Here is a 16,843-nt window from a genome sequence, read left to right as displayed (position 1 = left end):
TTTTTTTATTCTTATGTTAATCCCCATACATTACATCATTAGTTTTAGATGAAGTGTTCCATGATTCATTGTTTGTGCATAACACCCAGTGCTCCATGCAGAATGTGCCCTCCTCAATACCCACCACCAGGCTAACCCATCCTCCCACCCCCCTCCCCTCCAGAACCCTGTTTGTTTTTCAGAGTCCATCGTCTCTCATTGTTCGTCTACCCCTCCGATTTCCCCCGAGGAAGCCTCCTTCTATTTCTGGTATTTAAAAGTCCTTATGCAGGGTGCCTGGGTGGCTCAGTCGGCTCAGGTCATGATCTCAGGGTTCTGGGATCGAGTCCTACATGGGGCTCCCTGCTCAGTGGCGAACCCGCTTCTCCCTCTTCCTTCCACTCCCCCTGCTTGTGCTCGCTTGCTCTCTGTCAAATAAATAAATAAAATCTTTAAAAATAAGATAAAAGTCCTTATGCTTGAAAAGTAGTTAGTATTTATACATAAAGTAATCAAATAGAATGCTTTTTCATATATTCAGATTATGTTTACTCACAACATGACTATAGACCATATCTGGAATATCTGCATTACCTTGTTAAGTATCTAGAGTTTTCATATGATTTGGTTTTCTAAAGTAAATTAGAAGATAAGTATTTTTTGGTTCAAGATGACAGACTGACCACATGTGTATGACACCCTTGGTCCTTTTGACATGATAGTAATATTTGTGTGGCACCCCAGAAAGAAAGACAGTATCAGTAAACTTGTAGTTTTGGTAAATTTATGGAAGTCAGGAAGTATGTACAACCATTTTAAAAATCTAAAGACTTAATTACAGAATAGGGTATAAATATTATTAATTTTGAAGATCTAAAAAAAGAGATGGTATAAATGACAGGATTTGAGATTAAATGTAGAAGAAAATATTAGGGAGACTCATTTCTTCATTTTACTTAGTGGGGACCTCAGATTGATGAATTGAGTGAAGACTGCTGTAAATCTGTGTTTTAGAGTTATGGGGTAACCACCAAAAATATTGAAAATGGTTAAATTGGCTAAAAGTGGGAGTTGGGGGAAGGATTTTACTCTTCCATTATAATTCTTTTGATGATTTAGAATAAAATTATGTTCGTGTGTTTTGAATAATTTCTAAGGGAAGATTGATAAAAATTGCAAATTCTCTCTTTCATTCCTTCTTAAGTTCTTCATTCTGCCCTCAAATTCCTTAGAAGAATTTCTCAATTATAAACACTGGTATTGGGATGCCTGGGTGGCTCAGTCTGTTAAGGGTCTGCCTTTGGCTCTGGTCATGATCCCAGGGTCCTGGGATCGAGTCCCACATCGGGCTCCTTGCTCAGCAGGGAGCCTGCTTCTCCCTCTGTCTGCTGTTCCCGCTGCTTGTGCTCTCTGACAAATAAATAAATCTTTTAAATGAACAAACAAAACACTGGTATTGCCTTAGAGAAGAACAACTGGAAAGATGGAGGAGAAGAAGGAAGACTTGGTTTTTACTTAAATAATCATTCTGTACTCCTGGACTTCTAAAATAATGGGCCTGTTATAGTTTAATGACAGACAGTTATGAATTTAAAGTGAGAGAGTAGGGGCACCTGGGTGGCTCAGTCGTTAAGCATCTGCCTTTGGCTCAGGTCATGATCCCAGGGTCCTGGGATCGAGCCTGCATCGGGCTCCCTGCTCAGTGGGAGGCCTCCTTCTCCCTCTCCTTCTCCCCCTGCTTGTGTTCCCTCTCTCGCTGACTCTCTCTGTCAAATAAATAAATTCTTTAAAAAAAAATAAAAAAAATAATATAAAGTAAGAGAGTGAAATCCATACTCTTTTGAGAGACAATTGAAAATGATGCATATTAAATGAAAAAGGCAAAGTGTGTATAGCATACTATTAAAAGGTACACTTCCCTTGTCTATATATAGGCTATTACAGGAAAGAATCACGAGAAACTCGTAACTGATAGCTTCTGAGGAAGGAACTGGATGGTTGGAGAATGGGTCCAGGGGAAGGGGACTTTTACTGAATGTCCTTTAAATTTTGTGCCGTGTGAATTTATTATCTTTTCAAGTAACTATGTTTAAAAGACTGCTATGTATATTATAAATGATTCTGGAACAAGAGGAATTTTACTTTTTATCTGTAATTTGTGATATATTGTCAAGTGGTGTCAGAATTATGTGGTTTAAGACCTCATAAACTCTGATAGAATATGGTTATTGCATTTTCACTTCGCAAAACCATGTATGTGGTATTACAACCAGAGTTTTGACATTGATTTATATGACTTTTAAAGATACATTTAAGATCTTTTTTCTCAAAGGGATTGAATTAAGGATAGATATAGGTCTTGGTGGTATTGAAGGACTGAATTTTGCTAGGTCCTCTATGCGTTTTCAATATTTCAAATGATTGCCCTAGTGTTTTCAATATATTTCTTTAATTAGTCACAGTCTGTTTTTAAATATTATACTACTTCATGTGTGAATAAGGATCTCACATTAGTATGCTCCCAATTCTTCCTCTCTCTCTTTTGTGCTATTGTTATGTATTTTACTTTTACATATGTTTTAAACCCATGATACATTGATACTATGTTTGCTTTTTACCTTTATCTTTCTGAGTGATTAAAAATTTTAAAAATTGTCATATTTACCTTTAATTTAACCATTTCTGGAGCGCTTTAGTTTTTTTTTGTTGTTGTTGTTTTAAGATTGAGGTTCCCATCTGGAACTTATGTTCTATCTGCTTTTGAAGAATTGCCTTTAACATTTCTTGTAGTACAAGTCTGCTAGAAATGCATTCTCTCAGCTTTGTTTAAACAGTCTCTATTTCCCTTTCATTAAAAAAAAAAAAAATTCTAGATCAAGAACTCTGGATTGACAGTTTTTTCCTTTTGTCACTTAAAAGATTTGCATAATTTCTGATGAGAAGTCTGCTGTAATTCTTATCTTCATTCTTCTGCATGTAAAGTCTTTTCTCCTTCGTCTGCCAAGATTTTCTTTTTAACTTTGCTTTTCAGGAGTTTGAATATCATGTGTCTAGATGTGCATTTGTGTGTGTGTGTGTTTATGTGTGTATTCTGTTTGGGATTTGCTGAGCTCAGAACTGTAGTTTGGTGTCTTTTATTATTTTTGGAAAATTCTCAACTAAAATATTTTTTCGACCCTATTCTCTCTCTTTTTGGTATTCAAAGTATGCATATACTAGATGATTTGATACCATCCCACTCTTCTTGGATAGTGTGTTCAGTTTGTATTTTCTCACTCTGTTTCCCTGTGTGTGTTTACTGTTGGGTTATTATATTGACTATCTTCAATTTCATGGATTCTTTAGCTGTGTTGAGTGTACTGATGAATCCATTGCAGCAGCCCTCTGTCCAGCTTTCTTTTACCTTAGCCTAGTATCCCTGTGCTTTCTGGTATGTTCTTCAAGTCTGAGCCTGATCCACATCTCCCTTCCCTTTTCCCTTTTAGGTATTGTGTAAACATTGATGATAGAATTATATGTTTGAATTTTTTGTTTTTTAAGATTTTATTTATTTGTCAGAGAGAGAGAGCACGAGCGCACAAGCAGGGGGAGTGGCAGACAGAGCAGGCAGAGGGAGAAGCAGGCTCCCCACTGAGCAAGGAGCTTGATGTGGGGCTCAATTCCAGGACCCTGAGATCACGACCCGAGCCAACGGCAGACACCCAACTGACTGAGCCACCCAGGTGTCCCATATGTTTGAATTTTGTCACAGTCTGTTCATATAGAACCAAATTTTATTCCTAGTGAGATATAATTTTATAAAAATAGCTTATGGACTGTTCTGTTCCCAAGAAGCACTCTAGATTCTGATTTATAGATTTACTTACTCTGTTGCTCATAAATAGGAATAATAAGAATAATATGGTAAATAGTAGTAGCTCAGATTTATTGAGTGTTTACTATCTGGCAGGCATTATGCTAAATACACATAGTATTGTCTCTGGGGGGTTACCTCCCCCTCTCCAAGGAGGACGCTTTTGTTGGTAATTGGGCTGGTTGCACAGAGCAGGAACAGTGACTGCACGGCCTCTCCGCCTCCAGACTCAAAACTGGAATTGAAATGAAACAAAGGCCCTTTTACTTTCTGAACCCTTGGTGGCAGCACACAGTTGCTGGTGATACTTCAGACTCAAGATAGTTTCTCACCGGATTTGAGAAACTTTGTTTTTTACTGTGTCCTTTTATTACTGAGGTATTATGTCACCATTCGGGAAGAGTTTACATGAATAAGTGGTGCCCTTAATAAGATGTATTTACACATACCCATGACCTCCTGGCTCTTGAGTCAGACTCATTTGTGGGGAGAAGGCAGACGAGGACCTTCTTGAGCATTTTGGTTTTTTTTTTTTTTTTTTGGTCTGCAGCTTCTCAGCAGTTTAGAAGCCTGTTTTGCCACACCTGTGTTTTCTTTTTTTCACAATGGCTTCATGATACAGATACTGGAATTCTTTTTTTCTTTCTTTTTTTTTTAAAGATTTTATTTGAGAGAGAGAGAGCGTGAGCTGGGTGGGGGGAGGGCACAGAGGGAGAGGGAGAAGCAGACTCCACCACTGAGCAGGGAGCCCCATGTGGGGCTCAATCCCAGGATCCTGAGATCATGACCTGAGCCAGAGGCAGACACTTAACCGACTGAGCCACCCAGGCGCCCCAGATACTGTAATTCTTATTTTATAGAAAAGAAATTGGAGATTAGAAGTAGTAAGTAATTTGCCCATGGTCACACAGTGTATACGTGAGCAGGAGCAGGGTTCAAACCAGGCTGCGTTATAAGGTGCTTTACCTTACCAGAAGGGATGGCTCCACTTGAACTCAGGTACAAAGGGTTGTATTTCTAAATTAGTGATGGTGCATTGTGCATCTAGCTTTTTTTTTTTTTTTAGCTTTGAAGATCAAATACTATCTTCAGATGAAAGTTTTATATCTAGGAAAACAGATGGGAGCAATTTCCTAAGGCCCTGGGTCAAGGTTTTGTATAGGTGGGCTTTAAATGTTACGCCCTGAGGAATAAAACCTGGAACTGAAATGAAACAGGCCCTTTTACCTTACCCTGCATCCACACTCCATTTATTGTAGGTTTAAAAGTAGCATGTCTTTGTGACTATAGGTAAATTAACACCTGGACTATCTTTAGTAGTGGAGAACTAGAAACTATTGTAGGTCTGATGGCCTCAAAGTGAGGCCTTGTAGGTGGGGCTCTTCTGAAACTGATGGGAAACTCTGAAATTCTTTCTACTCAGTTGTAATTTCAAAATTTGTCACCAAGAAGGTGTGTGTGAAGTGTGCCAATGGTAGAAATGGCATAAGGAGATAATTGATAGTTATTGATAATTGATAACTATTGATAGTTAATTCTTGGGTGTGATTTATTTTCTGTTGGTGCTCATTAATCAGGCCAAGCTCTTTTGTTAGATCCTGGGAAAGGCAGGCTACTTTCCACAGCATACAGGTTTTTGCCTTTGGTGCCAGTTCACAAGAGGTTTAAGTAAGAAAATGTGTATTGATTAGCACAGATTCACGGCCAGTATTAGAAATGTAACTCAAAAATCTTACTTTACTAGTGGTGTGATATCACTATCACATTTATATTTTGAGACTAGCATTTAATAGAAAGAGCCTAGTTGTATTATTATATGGCATTTATTAACCTCAAATGATTTAATAGAAAACATTTCTTTCTCTTTCAAAACAGTGAGATGGAATAACTTGTTTAGAGAGTTTTCAAGTTATTTTAATATATTTGTGGCTCTTTTTTTTGAAGCTTCCAATTGAAGACTTATGTAGCATAACATCCCAGTCGCTGCCCATTGCACAGACTTCAGTAGTACCCGAATCTACAGAAGACATTCTCTCGAAGGGTTTCACTTCCTTAGAAATGGAAGAAGAAAGAATTGAAACTGCGCAGCAGGTGAATGGCAGTGTTGTTGCTAAGGGCGTTTGATTATTCTAAATATCTCAAGACAGGGCTAATAAAAATGCTCTAATTAAAAGTTCTGAACATTTGAAACTATAGTTAACATCAGATCTTTCTAGAACAGTCTTGATTTTGTGTTAGCTATGGCTGTTTTGTTAAGTGTTGTAAATTAACCTATTGCCCAATTATACTTGAAATACAGATAAAGATACGATATTCCAAGTGTGGATGTTGATAGCTAGTCATTAGGGTTTTAATATTCCATGCACTTTTGACTTCCCCCAGTGTATATGTTAATGTGTCCCCCCCAGCATGCGTGTGTGTGTGCACATACTCGCACATGTGCGCACACACCCCTCTGCTTGTTGCTATGTAATTTCTTTTTTTAAGAACCTAAGTGTTCTCTTTAGGTGAATCCTTATAGTTATTTTTCAGTAGTTTACATGTGTAATCTTCCCTTGATTTTTATTTATTCCTAATTATAAACCTAAATGTATAGCAGTTCCTTCTGCCGCTTCCCATCTCTTCTTTCTGCCCTGTAAAAATCAAAGCCTGGGGATTTACCAAGTAAAACAAAAAGCAAGCATGCTGAATTGCATATGTAGTAAGTCAAGAGGCGGTGCTGCAGAGTGAAAAAGAGCTCCACCTCTTGAGATAGGCCACCCTGGATCTGAAAGTCACTTCCATCACTTACCATCCTTGTGAGTTTAGGCAAATTACTTACATCTTAGGCTTTTAGTTTTCTAATCTGTAAAACAAGGATGATTGTATACCCATCTCATGGGGTTTTTCTGAAAATTAGATAATGCATACCCTGTATGGCAGGCACACAGTGTCCGGTAAATGATGGCTAAGGTACTTGGCAAGCCTTGTATCTTGAGAGAATAAAGCATACCCTTGACTTCAAATCCCACTTGAGAATTATAGAAGATAATCTTATGCTGTGTCAATGACTTATTTGGACTATTTGGAAAAAAAAAAGTCATCTGGGCTAAATTTGTACCTATGTATCTCTCTTTAAATTTTTAAAAGAGCTAGTATATTGAGTTATAATTTATACACAATAAAATATACTCGTTTTAAGTATTTTGCTTGATGAGTTTTGACAAGTTTAACTACCATTATGATCAAGATATAAAACATTTCCATTATCCTTCATGCTTCTTTGTCAGTCTTCTCCACCGCTTTTTAGTAGTATTTTTCATGACTTATGATATAGGTGGCAGGGCCATAACTCAAACCCAGGTTTAGCTGATACAAAAATTCATGTTCTTAATCCACTCTGTTATATTATTTCAGTTTATATTTTTTCATTTCTTATTAGATAACATTAATATTAACATTTACCCAAAAACCCTAAGTTACCTATTCAAATTGAGCAAAGTAGCAAATGGGCATTAGCCTCTTAGGAAGAAATATGTATTTTTTACATATTGTATCTTTAATACTCCTCCTTGTTTGACTCTGGATATGACCAATGTTTTTAATATCCTTTGCTTTTCCTAGCATGTAGATATTGATTATGGAATTAAATTGTTATCGCCTGGTTAAAAGTAATTACTAATGTCTGATCCCCAAACAATAAGACTTAGTGTATACCCTTTTTACTTGCTGTTTAGCATGTAGCCACTTTTCATTTTGTCTGTTTTAGTTTTGTTGACAATATAATACTCTTTGTTTTTCCAGTTTTTCTCATGGTTTGCAAAGCTGCAAACTCAGATGGATCAGGATGAAGAAACTAAGTACAGGTATGTGGTTCTTGAGTTTGTTGGCTACCTTGATTTTTAAATCATACTCATCTGCAGCATTTTGTAATCTGTGTCTTCAAACAAAATTAAGGTACAAAGAAAGTTCCAACAGGAACATTTTCTTTAAAAAGAGCTAGAGAGAAATTGTGTGATTTAAAAAAAATAGTTATATCATAATAGGTGAGGAGGTACAGACATGGTTTTTAGATAATTCTAGAAAGGTTTGGGTTCAAGTGGGAATTTTACAGGAACTGTAAGAGATATTTGTTGCTTTTCTTTAGAAGTAGAGACCCAAGAGATTTTAGGGATGCCCACCTAGACTGGGTGTAATAACTATGTTGTTCTGTTTGTTTATAGTGTAAGCATGGAAGAAATGATGGTGCATAGTTTCTAGCTGATTTGGGGACTGTGGGTTGAATAACTGCATTTATTTAACATTTATTAGGTGTTATTGCTAGGCAGTGTGTTAGGCTCTTTGATACATAATTCCACTTAATCTTTATAGCAGCTATGTGAGGAAAGGTATTATTTTTCCCATTTTACAAATGTGCAAACTGAGGCCTGAAAGTATTAAGTAACTTGCCTAATGTCATAGAGAGTTGGGCAGAGCTGGGACTTATACTCAGGTCTTCTAATTCCAAGTCCAAAATTCTTTCCATGACATTACACCATCATGGGATTTTTGGCATACGTGACCTAAGGGATTGACCTATTCCATATCTTGGATGGCCCTAGTGTCCTAGTTTTTGAAAGTTGGGCGGGTGATTTCTTGCCTTATGTGTGAAAAGCCAGCTTGTGGCGTCAAGGCTGACTCCTTTTGTTGCTTATAGTTGCAGTGATTTCCTTCTAAATTACTCAAAAAGGTGTTAACATAGTTTTTGAATATAATAAGCTTTAGTGAATGGTCAGACTTCTCTTCTGAAATTCAAGCATTTGGGGAAAAATGAGACTTTGTTGTTTATTGACTCTGCTTATTGGGGGAAAATATTATTGCCAATCCCCTTTTGGTTCTGTTTTCTAGACAGATGAGGGATTACTTGTCTGGGTTTCAGGAGCAGTGTGATGCTATATTGAATGATGTAAACAGTGCTCTACAGCATCTGGAATCATTGCAGAAACAGTATCTTTTTGTGTCCAATAAGACAGGAACCCTACATGAAGCCTGTGAACAGCTCCTAAAAGAACAGGTAATATGGAGTATGGGAAAGGGTTAGTGATTGTATTTAATATTTTATTTTTAAGTAGATGAATAGAATTTAATTGTAATTTCTCTACTTTCTCCAAGTATATATTGAACTCTGCTCTGTATGAGGCCATGTGCTAAGCATGCAAATTGTTATATTGTTAGACTTTTTTATTTTAAATAAGCTTACACGAGTGAACTAGGCAAGGCAAGCTTTCCTATGTTTTGAGCTGTTACATCTCAGCCCAATTTCAGAGTGAAGAGCATACATTAGTTTGCTCTGTGTATGTTTTACTATTGACACTTCAGACAAGCACAGTGATTGTAGTAATGGTGGGGTTTATGAAAAGATGAACTGATCTAGATTGCAGTTAAATTTATGATTTAAAGATAGAACATTTAAGTTACTTTATCTGAGTTTTCTCTGTGTATTTTGAGTTCTTTTAAAAGGCAATTATTTATTGTTTTATAAAAGATCATATGTAAGTTTCTGTACTAATCATTGCTTATTAGTCCATAATTGCAGAAATCTTTGAGCATTAGTCTGAAATCTTATGTGTAACATAAACCTATCTGTCTGGTATAAATCTATTCATGTAATTTTGAGACTGGAGTGTTGATTCTTACGTTCTTACGCTAATTTTTTTTTCTTTTAAAAAACGCAAGTCGGAACTTGTTGATCTGGCTGAAAACATTCAACAAAAGCTTTCCTATTTTAATGAGTTGGAAACTATTAACACAGTAAGCATGGTTTTTTACTTTTTGTAAAGTTAATGACCTTATTTTATATTTCCCTTTCTGAATATAATTTTTAAATTTATAAATTGGCCTGAGTGATATTTGAACTTAATAGTTTGCTTGCTGATAGATATTCCTCTTTGTACCTGATGGAGATATCATTACCAGTTCAGATTTTTTCAAATATGATTTAAGTAGTAGTTCTTAAGTTATATTATTGTTATTAAAATCTCTTTGTCAGTTACCACTTATAGTATCTTATTTGTAAGCTGTGAAGATTGTAAGAAGAAATATTAAATTTTAAATCTTGCTGTGGTTGTGCTATTATTAGTAATCAAAACATTTTTTGAATTAATCTCATGTTTAATTTGAAGTATAGTCCTTATAATGCATGCCTGTATCACAAAGTAATAGTCTCAATTAAAACTGCTGTGTAAATTATATTCCTCTGTCTTTCTGGCTCATAAATCATAATTACTACATATAAATTATTAAAATCGTTAAATTAATCATAATTATTATGGTTTACTACAGAGTTAGAAAACTAGGAGCTAGTTAACAATGGAATACAAGGAAATTGTTCATTGCCAAGCTATCAAGATAAATAATTGGCTGGTTTTTTTACATTTTAACATACATTACTTATATTTTTGTATATTTATATTATATTAAAGATGTATGTTATATAGTTTTATATATTCTAATGTGTAGTTTTATATAAAGTACTGAACGTTTATGTTATGTATTACTCATATTTATACTTACATTATTATTGTATATATTTTTATAAATGCTTACTTATATTTTACTTATATATGTTTTACTTTTGTAATATGACTGCTAAACATAGGTATGACTGCTAGTTAATCCTTTAACCTTTAGAAAATCACCAGTGTTTGAAAGTAGGAAATTTGTATATGTTTAAAGTACTAGAAAATGGGAAATCTAGGTAGTTGATGTGTTATTTTAGTATAACATTGTACAGTGGGGTAATATAAATATTTGTTAATTTATGAAGAGCCCCCTTAAAGCTCATTAGGAATAAACTGAATTAAATCAGTATTGTTTTTTTGTCCTTTCTTTATTATTACACGTGGGCTATATTTGAGGATATTTTGGTGATTCTTACAATGTAAATATATTAGTATGACTGTGTTATAGCTTAATGGGAAATATGCTAAATCTAATACATAATTTTCAACTTTGCCTGTATATTTTTTGTGAATTAAGATTTTTTTTTTCCCTTAAAGAAATTGAATTCTCCTACGTTGTCTGTTAATAGTGAAGGATTCATACCTATGCTGGCCAAGTTAGATGATTGTATAACATATATCTCATCACATGTAAGTCATGGTATTTCTGTATGTTTGTAAGATATAGTAACATCCCTATTTTATCATTTCTTATGCTTTAAAGTAATTATTTCTTCTGAAGGGAAAAATATGTCTGTAATATAGTTGAAGAAAGACTGTAGTAAATTCTTAATCATTGTCAGTAGTGATGTAAAAAAGTACTTTCAGCTGCTGAGGCAACCCCTGGAGTCGAAAGAGGTCCTGGCTGACAGAGTTTTATGCCGCCTAAAAGGATGAGTGATTTTTAGGCTGTTGACTTCCTAATGTTTTAGATATTTCTTTGACAAACAAAAAGTGTTACTTGGGAGGAAATAAAGGAACAGGCCCTTTGATTTAATCACCCTCTTTCTATCCCCCAAGGATTTATAGCTGTACAGGTTTCCCCCACTATCTGAAAGTAGAATGTTCCCATGAAACCTTTTGTAAGCCAAAATGGCATAGAGCGAAAAAGCAGTTACCATTTCAGAAAAGTGAAAATCCTCTTTGGATTTCTTTTGGTTAGTGAGAACAGGTACGATTATAAGTCTTTTGTAAAAGCCAAATGGCGTGAAGTAAGCTTTTGGTTGGGCGGGTGCGAGGGAGGGGCAGCCTGTATTCATCTTTGCCGAGCTTACCATCTGTATAAGACCATATAAAGGACAGGTTTGTTTTCATAGTTTACTCTGCCTATGTTTGTTTTCTCTTTGTAAATCTTTCCCTCTCCTTTACAGCCAAATTTTAAAGATTATCCTGTATATTTGCTGAAATTTAAGCAGTGTCTTTCTAAAGCTTTGCACCTCATGAAGACATACACTGTGAACACACTACAAAACCTCACAAATCAGTTACTAAAAAGGGTGAGTTAACTGGTGAAGTGTTTTTTCTTTTCTTTTTCTTTTTTTATTCATTTATCTTCCATAATCTAAGTGTGAGATGACTACTTAGTAACTCTAAAAACTTTTTTTTACCTTTTGTTAAATAAGATTATGCATCAGTTTTATTTATAATAGAAAAAAAATGGCTGTATTATATCTGTCCATCAGAATCTTATTTTCAAAGAATATTTAATAGTGTGAGAAGTACTCAGTACTATATGGTAAGTACTAAGATTCAAACTGTTTGTCACTTAAAACATTTTCTTATCTAATTCATGAAAATATTGGAAGGAAATACACCAAAATGATAAAAGTGGTTCTGTGTTAGTGGTGGGATTACATATGATGGATACTTTGAATTTTTTTCTTTATGTATGATAGATAATTTTCTGTGTTTAGCAAATGTATTTTTATTGAGTGCCTTCTCAATGCTTGGCATTGTACTGGGAACCGTACAGTAGCGATAAGGAGCCAGTAAGGTCCCTGGGCTCATGGGGCTTATGTTCAGGAGAAGTAATCATCGAAGAAGGAAACAAAAAAATTGATCAGTTACAGATGGAGCAAGCAAGCTAGGTGGAAATTGAGCAGAGTGTTATGTTAGAAAAGTAAGAATACAGCTAGCTAAGATAGTCATTGAACACATTTCTTTCATAAAATAAAATCATAAAGATTATACATTTTATTTTGTGAGCTCAGTTTCTAAAGAACATGGAATATCTTCTTAAATTTTCAGTTTGGTTCAAAGCCACTGATTTTGGGGTTGCAGTTTAGTGTTCACATTGCTCTTAGCTGATATGAAGGCCAGACTATATAATTTTTCTATTTTGTAAAATTTTTATTTTATTTTATTTTTTTAAAGATTTTATTTATTTATTTGAGAGAGAGAGAGAGAGAGAAACAGCATGAGAGGGGAGAGGGTCAGAGGGAGAAGCAGGCTCCCCGCTGAGCCGGGAGCCAGATGCGGGACTCGATCCCAGGACTCTGGGATCATGACCTGAGCCGAAGGCCGTTGCTTAACCAACTGAGCCACCCAGGCGCCCTGTAAAATTTTTAATAAGTTTAGGAAATTAATACCTAATCAGTACTAGCACCTACTGTGTACTAGTAGCTAGTGCTTTAGTATTGAGCTGCATAAAAACTTTATGAGTATATATATATATTTTTTAAGATTTTATTTATTTATTTGACAGAGAAAGCACACAGGGGGAGCGGGAGAGGAAGAAGCAGGCTCCTCGCTGAGTAGAGAGCCTGATGCAGGACTCAGTCCCAGGACCCTGGGATTATGACCTGAGTCGAAGGCAGACGCTTAACCAACTGAGTCACCCAGTAGCTCTTTAGGAGTATATGTTATCACCATTTAATGGATGCACTGAATCTCAGAGAGGTCCGGTAATTTGACCAATATCCTACTGTCAGTAAGTGACTGAGTATGAATCTGAATTGAAGTCTGTTTACTACCAAAATTCATGTAACATAGGGTACATTTTAATTAGAAGGAGGAAGGAGATGACAGCTCCACATAAGTATTTCTCATTTGTAGCAATAATACTAATATGTAATCTCTCTTTGAGATTTTTCTCTCTAAGCTTTTGGTTGGTATATAGGCCAAGTAGTAGCTGTTTGAAATAGTTGGTGTCACATTTTCTGAATAATTATTTGTTTGCTAATTATCTCCCTTCCCTCTCCTCCCCCATGTCTCTTTAGGATCCTGCATCTGTACCTAATGCAGACAATGCCTTCACATTATTTTATGTGAAATTTCGAGCTGCTGCTCCCAAAGTCAGAGTAAGTCTATTGACATAAATAGGATATTACTCTGAAGTTTATTTAGCCAGCCCTTTTGAAGTTCTGCTGTATGTTAGGCCCTTTGCTTATACCAGGAAATGAACACTAATGAAAGGTAGGCACTGTCCTTCCACATTACAGCAGTGTACCTTTGTGATGTCTTAAGAGCCCAGAGCAGGAAACACCTAGCTCTTCCTATAATACTCAGGGAAGGATTCTAGATGGAAGTGACATTTGAGCTTAAAAAGCTCAGATATATAGTGAACTTGAGGGGATTGATGAGGGTATTTTCTACAGAGAGAACAGCATATATAGGGATGGTTGTAGAGACATATATTTTGGGAGAACTTGTAACTTGTTATGATCAAAACACAGGACATTGATAGCATGCAGTTGGGAAAAAAGACAGGAAAGACTGCAGGGATCATTTCAGAGGGGTATCACATGTCGTGCTAATTGAGGAAAAGTAGACAGCTAGTGAAGTATTTTATTGTATTTATTTATTTTAAAGCTTTAGTTAGAGGAGCAAGTGGGGGGAGGGGTAGAGGGAGAGAGAATCTCCAGCAGATTCCCTGCTGAGTGCGGAGCTTGACATGGGGCTCAAATTAATGAAGTATTTTAAACAGGAGAATGATTTGGTCAGATTTACCATTTCTTTCGATTAAGGATGCACTATGAAGAATGGAATATGGTGAAAAGAGATTTGAGACAGGGAGGCCTGATTAACAAGGAAGATTTTGCGGTAGTCCATGGGAAATAGGGGTTGATAAGGTGTTGGTAGTGTATTCTTGAGGTGGGGAACATGTGCCTTATTTATTCTCCTTAGCACAGTGCCTGGTACATAAAGGAATGCACTAAATATTTATCTTGATTTGAGTGATTGGAAATGGAGGGTGCAGAAAGTAGATATATGTGTTAATATATATACGTTTAATATATCCAAGATACAGTTGACTGGACCTGGTACACGTATCTTTTTACTACTCATTGTGAAGTTACTGGAAAGAGTAGTTTACTTTTGCTGCCTCTGACTCTCTTGCTGTTGCCCTCTTGAGAGTCAGTTGAAGGATTTTTTTTTTTTAAGTTAACATACAGTGCAATGTTGGTTTCTGGAGTAGAATTCAGTGATTCATCACTTACATACAGCACAGTGCTCATCACAACAAGTGCCCTCTTTAATACCCATCACCCATCTAGCTCTTCCCCATCCACCTCCCTCTCTCAACCCTCAGTTTGTTCACTGTCGTTAAAAATCTCTTATGGTGTGTTTCCCTCTCTCTTTTTTTTCTTTTTCCCCTTCCCATATGTTCATCTGTTTTCTTTCTTAAATTCCACATATGAGTGAGATTATACGGTATTTGTCTCTCTCTGACTTATTTCACTTAGCATTATTTCACTCTAGCTCCATCCATGTCATTGCAAGTAGCAAAATTTCATTTCTTTTGATGGCTGAGTAATATTCCATTGTGTATATGTACCACATCTTGATCTGTTCATCAGTCGGTGAACATTTGGGCTCTCTCCATAGTTTGGCTATTGTTGATAATGCTGCTATAAACATCAGGGCGCATGTACCCCTTTGGATCTGTATTTTTGTATCCTTTAGGTAAATGCCTAGTAGTGCAATTGCTGGACCGGAGGGTACTTCTATTTTTAATTTTTTGAGGAACCTTCATACTGTTCTCCAGAGTGGCTGTACCAGTTTGCATTCCCACCAACAGTGTAAGAGGGTTCCCCTTCCTCCGCATCCTCGCCAACACCTGTTGTTTCTTGTGTTGCTAATTTTAGCCATTCTGACAGGTGTGAAGCGATATCTCATTGTGGTTTTGGTTTGTATTTCCTTGATGATGAGTGATGTTGAACATCTTCTCCTGTGTCTGTTAGCAGTCTGGATGTCTTCTTTGGAAAAGTGCCTGTTCATGTCTTCTGCCCAGTTCTTAACTGGATTATTTGGTGTTTTTTGGGTGTTGAGTTTGGTAAGTTCTTTATAGATTTTAGGACTAACCCTTTATCAGATATGTGGTTTGCAAATATCTTCTCCCATTCTGCAGGCTGCCTTTTAGTTTTGTCAATTGTTTCCTTTGCTGTGCAGAAGCTTTTTATCTTGATGAAGTCCCATTAGTTCATTTTTGCTTTTGTTTCCCTTACCAGAGACATGTCTAGTAGGAAGTTGCTATGGCCGAGGTCAAAGAGGTTGCTGCCTGTGTTCTCTAGGATTTTGATGGTTTCCTATCTCACATTTAGGTCTTTCATCCATTTTGAATTTATTTTTGTATATGGTGTAAGAAAGTGGTCCAGTTTCATTCTTCTGCATGTTGCTCTCCAGTTTTCCTAGCACCATTTGTTGAGGAGACTGTCTTTTTTCCATTGGATATTTCCTGTTTTGTCGAAGATTAGTTGACCATATAGTTGTGTATCCAGTTTTGGGTTCTCTTTTCTGTTCCATTGATCTGTGTCTGTTTTTGTGCCAGTCCCATACTGTCTTGATGACTACAGCATTGTAAGATAGCTTGAAATCTGGAATCGTGATGCCCCCAGTTTTGTTTTTCAGAATTGCTTTGGCTATTTGGGGTCTTTAGTGGTTTCATACAAATTTTAGGATTGTTTGTTCTAGCTTTGTGAAAAATGCTAGTGGAATTTTGATAGGGATTGCATTAAATGTGTAGATTCCGTTGGGTAGTAAAGACATCTTAACAATGTTTTTTCTTCTAATCCATGAGAATGGAATGCTTTTCCATTTCTTTGTGTCCTCTTCAATTTCTTTTGTAGGTGTTCTATAGTTTTTAGAGTACAGATATTTTACGTCTTTAGTTAGGTTTATTCCTAGGTATTTTATTGTTTTTGGTCCAGTTGCAAATTGGAATGATTCCTTGATTTTTTTTTCTGCTGTTTCATTTTTGGTGTATAGAAATGCAACAGATTTCTGCACATTGATTTTATATCCTGCAACTTTGCTGAATTCATGTATACTAGCAATTTTTTGGTGGAGTCTTTCGGGTTTTCTACGTAGAGTATCATGTTGTCCTCAGATAGTGAAAGTTTAACTTCTTCCTTGCTGATTTGGATACCTTTTATTTCTTTTTGTTGTCTGATTGCTGAGACTAAGACTTTCAGTACTATGTTAAAAAGTAATGGTGAGAGTGGACATCCTTTTCTTGTTCCTGACCGTAGGGGAAAGGTTCTCAGTTTTTCCCCATTGAGGATGATATTAGCTGTGGGTCTTTCATATATGGCCTTTATGATGTTGAGGTATG

At 36.0% G+C, this 16,843-nt stretch overlaps 1 protein-coding gene across 2 annotated transcripts in view; it reads left to right on the top strand.

The window, feature by feature from the left end:
• The window catches only part of COG3 (component of oligomeric golgi complex 3), a 77,606-nt gene that overhangs the window by 4,998 nt on the left and 55,765 nt on the right, over positions 1–16,843 (top strand). Inside the window, exons 2-8 of one of the 2 annotated variants that reach the window (XM_081814943.1) lie at positions 5,777–5,923; positions 7,616–7,677; positions 8,699–8,864; positions 9,527–9,601; positions 10,849–10,941; positions 11,661–11,786; positions 13,509–13,589. In XM_081814943.1, coding sequence (XP_081671069.1) covers positions 5,777–5,923; positions 7,616–7,677; positions 8,699–8,864; positions 9,527–9,601; positions 10,849–10,941; positions 11,661–11,786; positions 13,509–13,589 — 750 coding nt within the window. The remainder of the gene's footprint in view (positions 1–5,776; positions 5,924–7,615; positions 7,678–8,698; positions 8,865–9,526; positions 9,602–10,848; positions 10,942–11,660; positions 11,787–13,508; positions 13,590–16,843) is intronic. The other variant, XM_081814944.1, reaches the window with a different exon arrangement.

The sequence above is a fragment of the Leptonychotes weddellii genome, chromosome 3, assembly GCF_054177405.1.
Source record: "Leptonychotes weddellii isolate Sample4059 chromosome 3, ASM5417740v2, whole genome shotgun sequence".
Taxonomy (NCBI): Eukaryota; Metazoa; Chordata; class Mammalia; order Carnivora; family Phocidae; genus Leptonychotes; species Leptonychotes weddellii.
This window is presented reverse-complemented; position numbering and strand designations above follow the sequence as displayed.